General features: G+C 35.0%; 1 protein-coding gene across 4 annotated transcripts in view; it reads left to right on the plus strand.

Moving 5' to 3' along the window:
• The window catches only part of LOC145680868 (TBC1 domain family member 19), a 193,091-nt gene that overhangs the window by 41,727 nt on the left and 130,513 nt on the right, over positions 1-20,851 (plus strand). For all 4 annotated transcript variants that reach the window (XM_081752006.1, XM_081752007.1, XM_081752004.1 and 1 more), the window contains exons 4-5: positions 2,628-2,766; positions 5,988-6,075. In XM_081752006.1, the coding sequence (XP_081608132.1) occupies positions 2,628-2,766; positions 5,988-6,075 (227 nt within the window). The remainder of the gene's footprint in view (positions 1-2,627; positions 2,767-5,987; positions 6,076-20,851) is intronic.

Here is a 20,851-nt window from a genome sequence, read left to right on the forward strand (position 1 = left end):
CAGTACCCCCCCTCTCAGCTGTTATTCACGTGTCTTATTACGATACGGCCTCCACGGAAATACTTGTGCTACTTTCAAATTTGTGTTGTTGCCATGTGCTCTTTCGAGTGAAAATCGTCATCTCACAGAGATACACAGAGTTCGTATACTCCAGAAAAAAAAACCTGATTATTATTTTAATTTATATATGCTCTACTTACTCTTCCTTTTTGTCTCTCTTGGATTTCTCAGATTGTTCTGAAACAAACTTTCTCAAGTAAAATAAGTTTTAATATATATATATATATATATATATATATATATATATATATATATATATATATATATATATATATATATATATATATGGTAGTTATATACATATATATTTCGACAACATATAATAGAACCTTTGTCTTGTCAGGATGTCACGAATCACCTCCCGGAGTTTGTGCACATCTTTCAGGTTCACCTTGTATATCTGTTAAAACACATTAGCAAATAGCTTGGAATGAAAGTGAAATCGGTTACGTTCGATTTTACTTAAAAAAAAAAAATCCTTTATTTAAAACTCATCGTCCTGAAGGAAATACCAGTCAACTTATACATAAAGAAAGTTTAACACAATGATATACTTGCTTGTGTTTTCTTCCTGCATAAAGTTTGTTTTAAAACTAATTTCATTTCTTTGTGATTAACCACATTTCTGTAATTTTTATCAGTCAGAAATAGATTAGATTGCCCAAAATATTTAGTAAGTAGTTTTATAAAATCTTTTTATCTGTTTTTCCATTATGATAGAAATGAAAGAGCAATTTTACTTTGAAAAGAAAACTGGAAGTCTTCATATTAAATAATATAATAATCTCTACTCATAAGTGTCAGTTTATGATTGTTCTGGAGAAGTTGTAGAAAGTCCTTAAAATTTGGGGAAAAATATTGTGATTTAAATTCGTTGACTGATCTTCTCGAAATTCGGTGAAACCGTTCTTTTAAGATTGTGGATTAGTATTCTCATTTGCAGTGATCTTTAGGTCGATTAGGATATCAACAATGCTGTGTCTCAATTTTCTAAATTCACTTACGATTGCATCTGGGAGGGCACGGTGGCTCAGTAGTAGAGCGCTTACATCTCATGCGTGGGATCCCTGGTTCGATCCCCGGCCAGGTAAGTATTTGATGGCAACATCGTGTCTGTGGGTTTTTTCAGATACTCCCGTTTCTTCCCACATTCTCATTCCACCAATCTTTCAGTCATCATTCAATTGCCTCTTAATCATCTGCCTCCCTTAGTCTAAAGGACATAATCGTGGAACGTTAAACTGAAAAATTATATTTCACTTTTACACTTGCTTCTGCTAACAATGCAGTAATATGTGTTGTTTGTGTACTCGATGCGTGCGTAATTCTAATTGGACGTTCGTAGTGCATTCGTATACACTCGTTAATAGTATGTTAGAATTCGATTTACTTGTTCTGTTATATATAAAATAATCTCACTTAAATCCTTAATTTAAGAAATATCCAGTTTAAGCTTCATCCTCTTCCCTCAAAAAATAATGTAACAGTGTTTTCTGGCCAATACTTTATAAATCAAATCGTGTGCCAATATAAAATTTAAGAATGCTTATAGTCTTATATTCATTTATTCTCTTATTTTTGTGTATATATATTTTAAATATTGGAAATATAATGAGCTACTCTGTGTGTTTTTAATATCTACATACTATTGTAAATTACATATACATGTACGTGATCTCGGGTTTTTCTCAGTGGTGGTATTAAAGCTGAGTTAAAGAATGAGAAGTATAGTTTGAGAAGTACGTTCCATTTCATAAAGCCTCAATGCTTGAAAGGAATATTAAACTTCAGTTTGAAAGAAAAATAAAATACTGTAAAACACTTCTGGGAAATTCATACTTCGGTACCTCCTTCAGCTATTGTTCATGTTTCTTGTTACGGTGTGGCCTCCACGTAAATATTTGTGTTACTTTCAAATTTATGTTGTTGCCATGTGCTCTCTCGACTGATCATTATCATCTCACAGAGATACACAGAGTTCGTATATCCCAATGAAAACTGGTTATTATTATTATTTTGCCATGTTCATATTGAATTCAGGCAAGTGAGTGAGATATTACTATTCTTTGAAGTTCCTTTCATCAAGTTTCGCTCCTGTACTTTCCAGTAGTTTTAAGAAAGTTTCTCGAAACTTCTTTTGAAACAACCGTATTGAATTCATGGAAGTAGATGACAGATTCTTATTTGATTTATTTATTTATTCTAAAGTCGTGAATTACGTCCACGGGTTTAAAATTAAAATGTAATAATGTTGTGAAAATTGTCGCGTCTTAGGAGTTTAATTGGTTCTAAAAGATATCTGACATGGGCGCCGACCAGTCATTATATTATTAATTAAAATGACTAGTTTACAAACCAGTGTTTGCTGATAATGGAACTTACAAATGGGCGTTCCTTTTACATGATTAGATTAGTCATCCGTGTGTGTATTTATCTAAAATGTCTCTCTTGTCTATCACTTATTTCTAAAATATTGTACATTTACGTATTTCTGGTCGTGCATATTCTTTTGTGGTTTTACTTTCTTCATAGCTAGGCTCCTTTATACACTGATTATTCTTTTACAGGCTCAGTGGGAAAAACGAATTCAGAAATCACTGAACTCCATGTGTAGTGAATTAGGACAGGTTCTGTCAAAGTTTCGACCTGCATCTGAAAAAGAAGAGTTGGATGAAAAATGGACAGAGCTTAGTACTTACGACATAGGTAAATATGTAAATTAATATTAAATTTTCTAGCTACAGAGTAACTCAAGGTGGTTTCACAGTTGTCCACTTTTGTTAGACCTTAAAACATGAGTAGAACGACAATAATTTAGATGTAATATGAATCAAAGCTTCTTCTGAAATTTAGAACTAGGTTAATACTGTCCATAGACAGCTTAATAGTTACTATAACATTTATCATAAATAAACATGTTTTTAAGAATACACAAAACTTAAAAAGTACAATAAAATCTACTTAGTAGAATTTATTTTTGTGGAACCTGCAATATTCTGTAAAACAATCATTATTCAGTATTGTATAAGTTAAACATTTAGTTATTGTGAAGCTTGATTATATTAAAACAATTTTCTTTCTATGCTCATAGTGTTACATTCGTCACTAGCTCTTTGTATTTTCACCAAATAAACCGAACCACCTGATATGTGCGTGATCTTTTTTCCTTGGAGACCGTTTCAGAACGTCTTTTACTATGATTATATTTATATCAGTTAACCCAAGTTCAGTGTGTTAGAAAATTAAACAGCAAGGGATAAAGACTTGCCAAAGAAGATACAAATACTAGTTCCACTTCTTATTGCTTGTTATGTTCATTCAGTGGCAAATCTTGAGAGAAGTTACATCGGTAAAAATTAAAACTTTTATCGCTGCCCACTAAGGGAAAAACTCTTACCTAATGTCCTAATTGTTGTATACATCGCTTGACCAAAAGAATATTGAAACTAGAATTAACTCTTTGAGGACCATAAATAGAATATCTTCAAAATATTTTTTGAGTGCATCTAATTAAATGATACATAAGGTGGCACGATGGTTCGGTTCAGTGGTCGAGTATTTACCTGTGGTAGGTGGGATTCTTGGTTCGATCTTCGGCCAAGTAAGTTTGTGGTGGATAACATTGTATCCGTGGGTTTTCTTGGGGTACTCCCATATTCTCATTCCACCAACTTTTTTATCATCATTCATTTGTGTTAATTATCTCCCTTAGCCTAAAGGCCATAATCGTGGGATGTTAAACTGAAAGATTTCATTTTACGATGATACGTAGAGACTATTTCCATGTAGAAAATATTACGTACAATTTTCACTATTGTTTACGTACTTGGTTTCTCTTACTATTCTAGGTAAGAATTAGTTGTTTATTTTGTACAGTAGATGGCAGCAGTAATCAATGTGGCATCGTGGTACCACCCACAAACACACGAGAGTGAAGAAACATTCAAAAGGGTGGTTTCAGGGCGTAACCACTGAGACACAAATGATTAAGGAATGTTGGAGATACCGAGAAAGGAGGCGCAGCAGTGTGTGGTTTATCAAAACCTCGCAGCACGTCACAACTTAAAATTAAAAATGTAAAAAATTTATATAAAACTGCATCGTTTGTGGAAAGGAACATTTATGAATCGTATTTTAAATTAGAACAAAAAATCCAGGGCTTTCAAAGTTAACCTGTTGAATCTAGATAAACAATGGGATAACATAATCCAAATTTTATCAACAAATAATAGCCTCACATGTATAGCATAACAATTTATTTACACTAAATTAATATTTTATAAAGAAAATAGATTCTACATTTATATCAGTCAATATTATCTCAAATTTCTCTATCCCAAAATCATGACATATGAATCTGTCCACCAACTCGACTTGTAACATGTGATATCCGATGCGCAGAATATGAATCAGATTTGTAAAAATAAAATGAAATGACATCTTCAATTTTAACGTCCTATGGCTATGTTGTTTAGGCTAAAGGAGACAGTTAGTTAATGAAGGTTAATAATTATAAAATAATTGGTGCAATGATAATGTGGGAGGAAACCAGAGAACCCTGAAGAAACCCACGAACACGGTGTTGTGCACCAGAAACTACAACGGCCACCTGGGTTCAAAGCAAGTATCTCTCGCACCAAAGATGTATCTCAGTGTAAAGTTTGCAGTGCATTATGAAGATAGATATGCAGAAAAGAAGGATGTGAATAATTAGTCAGTTTACAGCGCGAGTATTATTTTCAGGTTCTTTGTACTTCTATGTATACGATTAATTTGGGTGAATTGTGTAAAAAAGAAATATGCGTTTAGCAATTTCTCCGCATGATGTATTACATTTATTTAGTTTTTCGGCCAGCACCTATGCTTTTTTGGGCTAATAGGGACAGATTCCTAATGGAGAATCGTGTTCCCAGACATTCTCCTTATTAGTGTGATTATTATTAAAAGTATTTCATACCGAAGAGTAAACTACCCAATTTTTGGTAGTATATATGAAATACAGTCATGTTCAAATCTGAAACATTCCCGGATTTTGAAAATTAATTTTATCAAGTGAAGAGGTTACCATCTTCCTCCGAAACCTATGTTATAAAACATTATGTTTACAGTTATGAGTAATTTAAAGCATGTTTTTTTTATGGATTTATCATATATGTGTTTGAAAACATGCATAGATTTTTCAGTTGAAAATTAAAGCTATGCTTTTATTTCCCAAGCTTCATTAGAATGAAATGGAAAGAATGAATAATTTATGTAACCATCAGTAAGATTAAATCTTTATTCGCAGGAATAATCTAAAGGCTCACGTAAACAGAATGTGATAGAATAAGTGAATAACGGTTTAAATTTTTGGTGCAATAAAATTGAAGTAAACGGAAATAGGAATAACCTTAAAAACGCCCGCAACCTCTGAATTCGTTTACAATAAAATTCCCCTCTATCCTAAATCACCACGCCTACACAGATTGGATATCTATATTTCGAGATATTTTAGTGGAGCATGTTGATTCTATGTAGCGGTAACTTAATAGATATACAACATTTTCTACAACCTGTGTAGAGGACAGGAATATAATATTTCCATATTACACATGTATAATATTTCTGTTCATAGGTGTAATTGTAAGTGGAAGAAGAACAGTGTTAGCAGCTTGTTGGTATTAGGCATTCAGACAGTAATGAATCGAATTTAATATTATAAAGCATTATTACATGAATACCTGTTTTTATTCTTGTCCCTTTACTTTTGACATCTTTAATAAAATAAAATCACTGCTTGATTATTTTCTCAAATAGTAGTCTAATTTAAATTAAATGATACCATGTTTCATAATATAGTATTATAGACCATAAAAAGTAGAATCTAATAGGAAATTTAGTTGCATGGAAATGTTACGAATGAACTCTTTGGGTGAATTTTGTTTTAGATCTGAGCGATTACCGGCCAGTATATGCACCAAAAGATTTTCTGGAAGTTTTGTTGTGGATCAAGAGCCCTAATTACGCTAGTTCTGTGTGAGTACTTTTTAAACTTTATCATTTAACTGGAACCTTGATTGATTGATTGACTGATTTGTATTTACGTCCTTTATCAATAGGGAGACTGTGTAGGATGATACTTACATTTTGAAGTCTGTTCGATTCTTTCCCACTAGGAAGCACACACGCTATTCATTATACTAGTGAGGAAGTCATTTAACTTAAAAGATCTCATGTTATCTTAGATGGAAGGTATTAGCGTTCTTGCTTCGCAATCGGGAGGGCCTGGACTCGAATCTGATGGCTGGCCATCTTAACAGGATTTTGTGGTGGTTTTTCTCAGTTCCAACAGGTGAATGCTGGAATGGAACCTTTAAGTATAGGTGTAGGCCGATTTCCTTCCCGTTTTGTTATTGTTGGTCGTTGACAATACCAGGTTTATTTGGCTCTTCCCGCTTGTCTAGTAGTTAGCGCATATGCCTATTTAATTCTATTAATGATCCGTCTTCTTTAGCTTAAAGAGCATGACTGTGGGACGTTTGACTAAAGATTTCAGTTTTCCCAGGTTTAATTAACCTCAGATGTTGGATCTGAAAATTCGTTAAATAGACAAATGAATGTTATCTATTGGTTCTCAGTTCGTTCATTGGTTTGGTGATTAGAGCACCTAATTTTGAATCTTATTTATCTAAAAAAAGAAATTATTCAAGCTGTTCACTATGCTTGCATCATTCTTTGAACTTTCATGAATAACGCGAAGGTTGTTTGCATTGAGATTTAGCGTCCTTCTCAACACCGACGCTATGTGAAACGTGGATCTACAGTTTAAAGTGTAATCCGAACGAAGCATCGTAATATGTTCAATTTTTTCAAAGTTTAATAACGTGGGGACAATGACAAATATAAAAAAAATTAGAAAGTAAACAATTTAACATTTACAGACCGATATTAAAGAAACTTATAAATAGTTCCCATTTTTCCTTACAACCTAGAAATCTATGGACACAGTTCATGACAATTATCAGGCCCCTGAAACTTCTGCTCTGAAGTATGTGAATGCCTTGTAAACGTGTATTACTTCATTTAATACCATATTATAGGTAGTAAAGACCTGGAATTCATTTTACGAACTTAGATTATTCTCCTCACATCTCAAATTTTCTCTAACGTATCTGTTGTTGTTTTCTAAGACGAAAAGTGTAGATAAGGAGAAACGCTATAACTACCTACTATTCTATTCTCGTACGTACTTTTCTGTATATAATTTTTGTGCTTCCTTAGATACAATAGTAGGTTAGAGAAAATTTTAGTTTTGACATCTACACAGTGCTTTAAGATTTCAAAGTGGATTAATATTTGCTTGCAAGAAAGTTCATTACAAAAATTAATGTCCATAAAATGTTAGAAAAATGTTAAATATACGTTTCAAATACATCAATGTTAATCTCATGATGTTTCCAAGTGCAGTGGGTGTCATTGTCTTGTGACGAATAAACAGGAACGAAAAATTGTTCCGTAAAGTAAAATAACAATTTAGGTATAAGAACACAGTTCCACTTTGCGTCAGTAGTACACTGTTTTTGTCTTCCACACATCAAACTTTGTTCCCAGGTTAATTTGATTAAATACCACTGTTCTGAAAATAATCATGATTATTATTATTATTTTGAGCACTATAACTTATATGCGTTCTAACCCCATCTCTCATGTCATCTCCATAGCAACGATTTCAGAAGAAACCATAGGAAATATTAACCGTGTGTTGAATAAAACGGACACTTCACCGAAGAAAAGAGAAATTAAAAACATTCCAGAGAAATTGAAATGTCTTTAAAATGAAATGACATGAGTATGGCCGTTAGACTAGGAAAGAAAGAAAGGAAAAGAAAGAAGAAGAAAAGAAGAAAAAGAAAAGAGAAGAAAGAAACAGTATCTAACCTGTCCACATAAAAGAATAACCCTGAGAGAAAACATTAAAAAAAGTAACTCTGCAATTTAAATTATTTCACTATTTCCCTTTTTTTTTTAACCAGTCACCGTTTCAACGATTACTCCATCTTCTTCTGTGCTATACAGCACTGAATATAAGTATATATCTAGATCATATTTAGAGGAGTAATAATATGATATTACTTCATAATTTCGATTGATACTGTTTTCAGTGCATGCCTAAATTGGGTATTGATTTTACTCTCATATATATATATGTATATATTCATTCACTATTGAAATATTCTTTATAACCAAATCGGAGTAAATCCACACCATCACATCAACCTAAAATACATAAATGCAAAAATAAATTAAAATCTTACTAAACTACCATTAGTTGCTAGGATGCATTGGTCTACAAATTATAGAAAATAAAGAAACATTTTTCCAGCTGGAAGTTTTATTTACATTTAATAATTTGACATATTCAAATAAAAAAATTTTTAAACTCCGAAATAAACACATTAATATTTTCCAAAATGGAAATACCTCCGTCCACAACGGAAGTAAACAGGGAAATGGTTTTAGCAGTATTTCACATAAAATTTGCAGTATCAAATGATTTTCAAAACAGTTAGTGGTTAAACAAAAAAAGTCTTTTATGGCTTTACTAGACAAAGAAAGTTTCATGAAATTTTTAAATAACATTGAGTAAAATTGAAAAAAAAAAAAAAAAAAAAAAAATTTCTGAACTTTAATTCTCAGGGAAGTGTTCCATCGCGTTAAATATATTGAAATTTTCTACATTCTTCCAAAATTATTGCAGAACAATGTATATATTTTTAGGCCAACTATTTGTGAATAAGACGGTGTATTTATGAATAAAATGTAGTAAATCACAGTTCCTGTAAATTATTAATTCCTTGCCACTACTTGTTTCACTGAAATTTGGGCATACTTAAAATCAAGGTGATTCATAATCTATATATCTTCTTAGTACATTATTCCTGTCTATCCAAATTAATATAGTAATTTATTTCCAAACTTTATTTTGATTCCGGCATATTGGGATATCTGCGTTAATCTGTCACTATTTGCACTTCTAGAATAAATTGGATGTGATTTCGCACTATGGCAACTCCAAATGAATAACTAGGGAAACATTGTTCTATAAAGATGAATGCACTAAATTGACGCAAATTAAACTTTCAATTTGGGTGTTGGAGTTTTCTTTTGGAATGGAATGATTATTACGGATTCTTCACTGATTACGAAAATTTTCATAGTTCCTGAAGGTACTCTCGCCCGTACAGAGAAATCATGTACAAAAATATTGACTTTACATGGCAACATCGAATATAAATGTTAATATTTTAATTTTCCATCAATTGATTTCGAATAGAGGTTAAAATTTTGTAACATAGATAATTCCAGAAAATGTCATCAGTATACTCATCGCTGATTAAGTGAGACGGCGCAGAAAATTGAAATCGAAGTGCAAACAAGCAATTTACAAAAGATTTTCTTATTTAATTAACTAGAAGTCTTAAACATAGGTATTACGATATGAAACAAAATTACTGGTAATTACATCCAACAACAGATTCTGCTGTACAGTCTCGGTCTAGTAAAAGGGTATATTAAGTTAGTTACAAAAATATTATAGTAAGAGCTTTTAAATTCGTAATAACAGAAGCTTGTATATCTATACAGTAGTATTCTCGTATGGACGATAAATATTAAAATTTTAAAATAATACATAAAATAAAAAAAAATTACTTCCACAAATATCCAACCCAAGGTTTTTAATCAATAAACAGTTTTTTTTTATTCATCAAGGTATATTTACAAAATTTAAGAAAAATCATGTTAATTGCGTACGCAGGTGATTAATATTCCTCCTTATTGGTGAGAGCTTTTAAATTCGTAATAACAGAAGCTTGTATATCTATACAGTAGTATTCTCGTATGGACGATAAATATTAAAATTTTAAAATAATACATAAAATAAAAAAAAAATTACTTCCACAAATATCCAACCCAAGGTTTTTAATCAATAAACAGTTTTTTTTTATTCATCAAGGTATATTTACAAAATTTAAGAAAAATCATGTTAATTGCGTACGCAGGTGATTAATATTCCTCCTTATTGGTGATTAGCTAGGCCTAGCTGATGTTAAGGATACTATTTTGCTATAACTGGCAGAAATATAATCCGTAGAACCACTATGAATATCGGATTACAGGTATATTTAATGGAGACTAATTTCTCAGCAATATGGAAATGACTTCCAAGATCATGAACCCATTTCGGAACCAAAATCCCAGAACTTCAGTTATAAGTCCCCTTAAAGGAAATATGTATATATAACATGTCTGTTAGAGATGTCCCTATTATAAATATTAAAAAAAAAAAAGTACTTATATCAAGGAATATACAAATGGCAAAAAATTTAGTTCGAGGAAAGAGATAAGAAAGGAAAAAAAAATCAAAGAGCGAACATCGAATGCCTCCAAGCCGATAAAATATCAAGTAACTTTAAAATTTATCCTTTCCCCATTCCAAATAACGCTAGCTTCTTAGATTTTGAATAATCGACGTCTTGGAGTCATCGTTAATCAGAGATACAAGGAAAAGAACCGAAGTAGCAAATGAAAAACCGAACAATTTTAGGTCGTCGAAGATGATAAAACTTGCAACCATTTGTTGACTTAAACCGAAACAATTTAACATAAACCCCAAAAACGTACGGTCCTCACAATACAGACCGATTATACTATCCTGAAACCCGCTAGAAGTCTGTGACCAAGCAGAGATACGAAGGAGGACTACCGTTAGAAAGTTCCCCCTTAGTACCTGCGCCCTAGTTATTCCGTCTCCGCTAGACGACCTTCAGAATTAGAATTTACAGAAAAAAATTCTATATAACAAACAATCTTCGTTACCACCAAAAGTCGGTTAAAAGCAAAGGAGACAATAGAAAGGAAAATTTTCAAAAAAAAAAAAAAAAAAAAATAATCCCGTTCAATAAAAATGTAAGTAAATAAACAATATAATCAAAAGATGAACTAAGTAAATATATTCTTTTTCTCTAAATCATCATCATTATCAATTCTTCATCCCGACATTTGACATTAGATTAGCGTTATTGTCAAAGCAGTCAGAATGTCAGCAGGCTTCAATAAGAGATAAATTACATGTCCGGAGGGAAGCTTGGAAATTAAATCGGATAGTTATAGTACAAGTCCATCGGTGATGTAAAATAATGTTAAACTGTCCCACTGTCAGCTCACACACATGTCCCCCACATCACGACATCGCTCTGCCCCGAAGGAACCATGACAAAAGCCATGAGGTATACAAGAAGATGAAAACTTCTTCTCACATGAAAACAAAGTAGGAAGAAAGTACTTAATGCTTATATATATATATATATAAAAAAAAAACTATGGAACAAAAAAACTGGAAAATACCGAAATAAAAAAAACTATAGGATGTGTTAACCTGTATTACTTTTTCCTCACCGAATATTTCTCGTTATTGGAAATATTGTAAAGGTATGGTATAATAACATTACTAAATAATATGCGGACGTATTATGAAGTTTCGCAAGATATCAATAAGCATCGAAATTATTACACTATTCCCCTTTATTTACACACCGAATTGCAACTAAATTCCACTCAACCCAATCTTATGAATTAGCTTTTCCGAAATTATAATATTCGACGATAGGTCTAGGAGACTCCGATCACATTCACACACTCATTCACTTGGTGGCCTCTCATATGTATATTCATTACTGGGCTTATATTTTTATATGTTGGGTTCCTATTATATTCTTAATATTCATAATCACAAATCAACATATCTATATTCTCAAGTACTAGTCAATACTACGGAACACCAACCAATTCACAAAATAGCCCATAGGTTCGATAATCCTATACTATAATATGCTTTTATAAATATATATGCCACTATTTGTATTGTAATAAAGGTTATCATATGTACACAATACCACCGGGGTATCGTATACATATAATAAAAATATATATATATATATATACCGGGTGAGGCATTTAAAACTGTTTTTTTGAATATCTGGAAAATTACAAATCGGATTTTGAAAAAGTTGTAATAAAAGTTGTTCGTCTCGAAGGGGGACATCCAATGATACCACACTCGACCCCATGCCCCCACCCCCCGGGGGCGGGGGGGGGCAACTTTGAAATCTTAAATAGGAACCCCCATTTTTTATTCCATATTCTGATTCTCCGTGAAAAAATACGTAACTTTTGTACTGAACATTTTTTTCGTTGCGTGATAGATGGCGCTGTAATCGACAAAAATCAAAATGGCTCACAAACATTTGAAAAATGAGGCATTTAAAACTGTTTTTTTTGAATATCTGGAAAACTACAAATCGGATTTTGAAAAAGTTGTAATAAAAGTTGTTCGTCTCGGAGGGGGACATCCAATGATACCACACTCGACTCCCTGCCCCCACCCCCCGGGGGCGGGAGGGGGGGCAACTTTGAAATCTTAAATAGGAACCCCCACTTTTTATTCCATATTCTGATTCTCCGTGAAAAAATACGTAACTTCTGTATTGAACATTTTTTTCGTTGCGTGATAGATGGCGCTGTAATCGACAAAAATCAAAATGGCTCACAAACATTTGAAAAATGAGGCATTTAAAACTGTTTTTTTGAATATCTGGAAAACTACAAATCGGATTTTGAAAAAGTTGTAATAAAATTTGTTCGTCTCGAAGGGGGACATCCAATGATACCACACTCGACCCCCTGCCCCCACCCCCCGGGGGCGGGAGGGGGGCAACTTTGAAATCTTAAATGGGAACCCCCATTTTTTATTCCATATTCTGATTTTCCGTGAAAAAATACGTAACTTTTGTATTGAACATTTTTTTTCGTTGCGTGATAGATGGCGCTGTGATTGACAAAACTCAAAATGGCTCACAAACATTTGAAAAATGAGGCATTTAAAACTGTTTTTTTTTAAATGTCTGGAAAACTACAAATCGGATTTTGAAAAAGTTTTAATAAAAGTTGTTCGTTTTGAAGGGGGACATCCAATGATACCACACTCGACCCCCTGCCCCCACCCCCGGGGGCGGGAGGGGGGCAACTTTGAAATCTTAAATAGGAACCCCCATTTTTATTCCATATTCTGATTCTCCGTGAAAAAATACGTAACTTTTGTATTGAACATTTTTTTCGTTGCGTGATAGATGGCGCTGTAATCGACAAAAATCAAAATGGCTCACAAACATTTGAAAAATGAGGCATTTAAAACTGTTTTTTTGAATATCTGGAAAACTACAAATCGGATTTTGAAAAAGTTGTAATAAAAGTTGTTCGCCTCAAAGGGGAACATCCAATGATACCACACTGGAGCCCCTGCCCCCACCCCCGGGGGTGGGAGGGGGGCAACTTTGAAATCTTAAATACGAACCCCTTACTGCAATGGGTGAAGTTGGTACTGTTGCAAGAACATAACTTTTATTTTAACAGTTGTGGAATTTGAAGTGCCATTCATTTGGATTCTTCATATTTTCTTACGATACTTATTTCCAGTTGTACAAGGCAGTTTCGTCAAACATCTCGATTACTATTTATGATTACGGAACACTTTAGCATATCCTTTAGGCTGTATCATTGTATCACGACCCTTAAGCTCAAGCTCAATCCTATTATAAAACACGATGAGAAGTGAGATAGGAGTGTCCTGGAGAAGTTAGATATAGTGCATCATTCAGCCAATGGAACAAGATGCAAATCTTAGCAGAGTTCTTATTCTGCCTTGCATATCCATCTACAAAGTGTCGAATTTCTGATACGCCTTCACATGACGTGTTTTGCAGACGATGAAACACTACTGATGCAATTTCCGATGATCCTTTGGCTACGTGTGCTTCTGTCCAATAATATACTGTGTAAACAATTTGTTCTTTGTTTCCCTATCGGTTGACGTTCCTTCGTAAATTGTAAAATTAAACAACTACAATTGTGCTGCTGTAATAGGCGGTTTGATCTGGAACTCGAGGAAGAACATGATTCTTTTGCGAGTCGAATAATTAAATGATTGCATCATTGTTTCTACTTTTCAATAAGGAATGAAAGGCTTCACCTTTCTCTTATGTATCAAAAATTCAGTTTCACAAGAGGTATTCCCTGACTGAAGTCTCAAGTCAAACTGCATACATTTCGAACATTTATTTACAGCAGGACTTCCAAAACTTATATTGTGTTCAGTTACAAATAAGAGTATGGAACCCGAAGATCGTTTTCCACATCGTTATTGTACAGTTGGTGAAGTTTTGCTACAGACAAATAACTTGGCAGCTAATGCTTCTTTCCATTTTCTCGTCTGCAATAATGTTTCTGTACAGGAATTAGTCTTTCACAGGCCCGTTTTTATAATATTGTGCGCCTATGTGCCCTTTTGCTGCCTCCCCGCACAATTTTGCCGCCCCCTCAAAAACGACCAATATTCTTATAGTTGAATTCAGTTATTTGGGTGGGGGGTCGCTGAGATGTATAACGACAGCTTTAATACATTTCAACTTCAAGGTCATATTCCACTCCCCAGGAAGGGGGCGAGATTTTAAAAGTAATCGAAAACGACAGATATTAGTATTGAATTCATAGTTTTCGAGGTCGCTAAGTTTAACGGTATCATTTTTCATGATGTTTTAAGTTCATCCTCACCGCTTGGAATGGGGTGGGAAAGGATAACTTTTTTAACATATTTTCTCGCCCTTGCGCGGGACTCTGCAGATTGCTAGTTTTAAATATTACTTTATTGTGAATCTTAGAGAAATTCCAAAATTTTGCCGCCCAATAAATTCTGCCGCCCTGTGCTCGAGCATAGAATAGCACTTACCTAAATACGGGCCTGGTCTTTCAATGAATGTTTTAACAGTTTTCTTCTTGGCTTCAAACATATGGGACTTACGGTCTCCTCCTCTGTTTTCTGATGCCAGCTATCCACTTTCAAAATTCCGTTTACATATTAGCTTAAACCGTTTCTCAGATACTCCTAACACACAACAAAAAAATTCTTACACACTATCAGCAGTGTTTTGGTGTCACTATCACATTTCGGATCGTAATATCGAATCCAAAGCTGTGTTGCTTCTTCCATGTTGTTCTTTGGTCTTTTTCGTTGTGGTGTTGAATGTTTCGTATGCTTTAATATGAAATTGTCTTGGATTATTTTATTTTTAACTAAATAGAAGCATTGGTGAAATTTGCAAATATCTTGCATACACATTTCTGTACATCTAAGTCTTTCCTCCTACATGGTTACAGTTAAAGTGTTTCGTGCAAACATTTGGGTGAATAGGTTGACTCTTTTAATTTTTACGTTTTGCGTTTCCACTTGTCAGGATTACGCATTTTCTTCCTGCCGTTTCCAGGTGGACTTGGTGTAATAATAACATCCTCCTCTTTCAAATCTTTTAATCTTTCCATCTCCGTGGACATTTACGCCGGAAAGCTTCTTTTTAATAGGACAGAGTGATTTCATTACACTCTTCAAGCTACTTTTGCTACTCCAACAATGGCGTCGTAGTAACTAAAACCAACCTTATCGTTAAAACCTTATCAAATTTTCAGTTATAGCCGGTGATAACACAATATTCTTTCTTGAAGGAGAAATGAATGTAAATCCCGTGAAATTTAATTGTTTATCACTATTATCTTGCTTGCTGATGCAATGCATAGCATTGGGACAAAAGACAATTTGAACCGAAAATGGCAACTAGTCATTCAATGGTTATAGAAAAGAGCCGTTTTGGAATTAAAAAATCCTTTCCTTATCAGTGCGCCATGTTGTTGTGGACAATATCACTTATGAACAAAAACCTACTTTTCAAATTACTGTTTTTAAAATGTTTTAGACAGTTTTGGCAAGAAACCAATTCATAAACAGAAAGATACGACCTCAAAGATTTCAAAGCTACTGATATCTCAATTTAAAAAAGAAAAAATGGACAAGATCCGTTTTGAAAATAAACTCGACAATTAAAACTACTTTTAGCGTTACCCAGGAACAACGACGTGGACGTAGTAGTAATTTGTTCCCTTCGGGGTGCTTTTTTAATATGAGTCCCCTTGCCTTTCACCATGGGGGTGCTTGTTTTAGGTGAGTCCCCTTGCCTCTCACCATCGGGGTGCTTGTTTTAGGTGAGTCCCCTTGCCCCTCACCATCGGGGTGCTTGTTTTAGGTGAGTGCCCTTGCCTCTCACCATCGGGGTGCTTGTTTTAGGTGAGTCCCCTTGCCTCTCACCATCGGGGTGCTTGTTTTAGGTGAGTCCCCTTGCCTCTCACCATCGGGGTGCTTGTTTTAGGTGAGTCCTCTTGCCTCTCACTATCGGGGTGCTTGTTTAAGGTGAGTCCCCTTGCCTCTCACCATCGGAAGCTCCATATTTTAACGAAGCAAATGTTCAAAATGGTGTCCGTTTTCTGCAATACACATTACAACTCTGTTTCTGAAGGACAATTCTACTGCTCTAAGTGTCTCTTCGCTAATGTTTGCACGCTGCCGCATATTTTCTGGGGTTGTTGGTTCTTCCGTGTAACATTTTGCTTTTAGCGTTCCCCACAGGAAAAAGTCGGAAGAAGTTAAATCAGGGGATCGTGCAGGCCAATTTTGAGGACCACCTCGTCCAACCCATCGATCAGGATATTTTCTATTCAAAACCTCACGAGATATCCGTGAATAATGCGCTGGACATCCGTCTTGTTGAAACCAAATATTCATTCTTGTTTGAAGTGGGACATCTTCCAGTAGTGTTGGCAAAATATTATCTAAAAAATCGGCATACATTTGACCATTCAAATTCCCGTCTATGAAGTATGGGCCAGTTATTCGAGTACCTAAAACACCGCACCAAACGTTCACACTCCATGGACGTTGACGCTCGGCTTGCCTTAACCAATGAGGATTATCTACTGACCAATAATGCATATTATGCCGATTCACTTGACCAGTATTCGTGAAAGTTGCCTGATCAGAGAAAAGTATCTGTGAAATAAAATCATCATTAACTGCTAATTGCTGTTGTATCCAATTGCAAAAGTTTAAGCGTTGTTGAAAGTCGTCCCCATGTAGTTCCTGATGCAACGAAACGTGATATGGATGGAATCTGTGTTCATGCAGTATGCGCAGAACACTTCTTTGCGACATTCCTGAACTTTGTGCGATTTGCCGAGAACTAATGTGAAGATTTGCAGCAACTGCAGCTGAAACATTCACTGCGGCATTTTCGTTCGTCACAGGCCGTGATCGGACTCGTTGTCTGGGTTGAATACTTCCAGTTTCAATAAATAATTGAATAATACTGCGAAAAGTCGTTGCAGAAGGAACATTCCTATCAGGGAACAGGTTAGCATACCTTAAACGTGCTTCTTCTACTGTCTATTTGACTCAAAGTACTCCTTAACTTCGTCACCTAATGTTACTGATATCTTCAATTGATCCATGATAAGAATTTTTCTGTAACTAATGAACAACTATTTTCATCATTATTGATCACAGACTCTAACTACATAGCAACGTCCAACTTCATCATACGATACGGACTGTTGTCTTGATGCCCATATTCTTTTCTTTCAGTTAACATCCCATTAAAAGTGAAATCCACAATCGAACTCCACTCAATAGAATTACATCAAGAAACTAATCCTTGAAACTACAAGTTATTCTCACCAATACAAACAACGACATAACCCTGAATGACATGTAAACGTACTTTGTGAGTACGTTATGTAACATTGTCTTTCTTGGCGCTGTCTAATAGATGGCGCTCTAATAGACAACAATCAAAATGAGTAAACACCGCTGACAAGTGATAAGAAAATGTTCGAAATTGTGACTATTTTTTGCGATACATTTTGCATTATTCAAACTACCGTCTACGAAGCAAGAACTGCTATCACGCGTAGCAGTCCATGGTTAGATTTCCTGTAGGTGTAACACTTGCAATTAGGGATGGGCACGAGCGAGTTCGAGCAAGTTTTCTTTGAAACTCGACTCGACTCGACTCGACTCGAAAAACTTCCTCCAACTCTACTCGAAATTCTACTCGAATTCGGGTTAAGTTTCGAGTCGAGTCGAGCCAATTCGAGCTAAATCCTGTGTGTAGTTCCAAATACTCTTTTCAAATATCCTACGTAGATAATATAATTATCAATGATATTACTAGTAATATACTACCACTACTACAACTTATTATGATTATGATTATTATTATTATTATTATTATTATTATTATTATTATTATTATTATTATTATTATTATTATTATACGAAAGATAGGCGGTTTGTATCTGAATACTAAAAACTAGTTGACTGTCTATCTGCGTAGTCGACAAGTCTTTAGGAGGCAAGGACATCGGTCATGAGGTTCTGGGTTTGAGTTCCGGAGGAGCAAGCCAAAAATTGATAAAAGTTATAGGGCGTCGGTCAAACATGTTCAAAACTGCTTGGTCCGGGTTTAGGGCTGTCATCGGCTCAAGCGGTCGGCTCACAGCTTATTCACTATCAAGCCAAACAGAAAAGTGAGCCAACAGCTCACCCAAGCGAGCCGGCTCAGCCATAGGCTCAGTTAAGCTGAGTCGAACCGAGTCGATGGGCTGCTTTTAATGGAGCTGGCTCGAGCCGATGGCTCACATGAGTCGAGTTGGTGGCTGATCCGAATGGAACCGGCTCGAGCCATAGGTTCAATTGTGCCGAGTCGCTGGCTCGTCCCAACCAAGCCGGCTCAATTGAACCGAGCCGATGGCTTTCCACCCCAACCGAGCCGGCTTGAACTGTTCGCTCAGTTGAACCAGCCGAGCCTATTGACATCACTGCACGGATTGGGCTTCTTCTGGGGCTCAAAAAGTCGATCGTGCCTAGACGGTAAGAACTACAGTATATACTTATATTGGTGCTCACGAAATTTGAAGCTGTCTCGTTATAAAATCTATTGTTGTCTCGTTTTCGAGACGAGATGACATATACTAAACGTACCCCCACCAGATGTACCTCTGTCGTGAGAAATATTAAAAGTATTCGACATTACTGCTTACATTTCTCATGGCTTTCGCTTTCCAGTCTAAACAGGGCATAATTTAAAAACGAGTTAAAAAGAGCTGAATGTGCGAGCCATTTATCAAACTCGACTCGACTCGAAATTCGAGCTCAAAACAGTGACTCGGCTTGGAACTCGACTCGAGAAAATTACCTTTGACTCGACTCGAATTCAACTCGAGTCGAGTTTAAGCTCGACTCGTGCCTATCCCTACTTGCAATGTGTAGTCTATTGCAGAAAAGGGGGACCATTTCGAACGTTTGTTCGTTTGTTCAGTAAACAATGAAGATGTGTGAGAGCAAAGAGACAACCCCAAAACAAACACCCGAATGGTAGGATGCAAGAGGCTCAACTAAAACAAACACCTCGATGATGAGACTCAAGGGGCTTACCTGAAACAAGCACCTCCTTAGTGAGAGGCAAGGGGACCCACATTGAATCAGCAAACCAAAGGCAACCAACTAATAGATACTACGTCCACGTAGTCCAATTGAAGTAAATTTCACCTACATCGGTAACAGAAATTACACCAAAAATTTGGGCAAAGTAATGAATTATGTTCTGGAGAATCAAGTGTTTTGCTTAAAACATTACAGTTTCTCATTAAAGATTTTAGAATAACCACCTTTCAGAATAACTGAGATAGCGTTACGGTAGTCAACTATGGTGTCATTTGATAGCATTTACAAAGATATAAAAACTATCTACTTTAATTTTCTTAATCTGATGCGTATTTCTTGGATATTTTTCAATTGTTCGTAACAAATTTTCGTCGATTACAGCGCCACCTATCACGAAACGAAAAAAAATGTTCAATACAAAAGTTACGTATTTCTTCCCAGAGAATCCAAACCTTTATTAAAAAATGGAGGTTCTCGTATAATATTTCAAAGTTGACCCCTCCCGCCCCCGGGAGGTTGGCCAGGGGTCGAGTGTGATATTGTTGAATGTTCCCCTTCGAGATGAGTGAATTTTTTTACGTTTTTTTAAATCCGATTTTTAGCTTTCCAGATATTCAAAAAAACAGTTTTAAATGCCTCATTTTTCAAATGTTTGTAAGCCATTTTGATTTTTGTCGATTACAGCGCCATCTATCACGCAACGAAAAAATGTTCAATACAAAAGTTACGTATTTTCTCACATAGAATCAGAATATGCAATAAAAAATGGGGATTCCTATTTAAGATTTCAAAGTTGCCCCCTTCCCGCCCCAGGGGTGGGGGCAGGGGGTCGAGTGTGGTATCATTGGATGTCCGCCTTTGAGGCGAACAACTTTTATTACAACTTTTTTAAAATCCGATTTGTAGTTTTCCAGATATTCAAAAAAACAGTTTTAAATGCCTCTATTGTTGTCTCGTTTTCAAATTTTGTGAGCCATTTTGATTTTTGTCGATTACAGCGCCATCTATCACGCAACGAAAAAAAATGTTCAATACAAAAGTTACGTATTTTTTAACGGGGAACAGAATATGGAATAAAAAATGGGGGTTTCTATTCAAGATTTCAAAGTTGCCCCCTCCCGCCCCCGGGGGGTGGGGGCAGGGGATCGAGTGTGGTATCATTGGATGTCCCCCTTCGAGACGAACAACTTTTATTACAACTTTTTTAAAATCCGATTTGAAGTTTTCCAGATATTCAAAAAAACAGTTTTAAATGCCTCATTTTTCAAATGTTTGTGAGCCATTTTGATTTTTGTCGATTACAGCGCCATCTATCACGCAACGAAAAAAATGTTCAATACAAAAGTTACGTATTTTTTAACGGGGAATTAGAAT

This window comes from Thermobia domestica, chromosome 3, assembly GCF_964235325.1.
Source record: "Thermobia domestica chromosome 3, izTheDome1.hap1.1, whole genome shotgun sequence".
NCBI lineage: Eukaryota > Metazoa > Arthropoda > Insecta > Zygentoma > Lepismatidae > Thermobia > Thermobia domestica.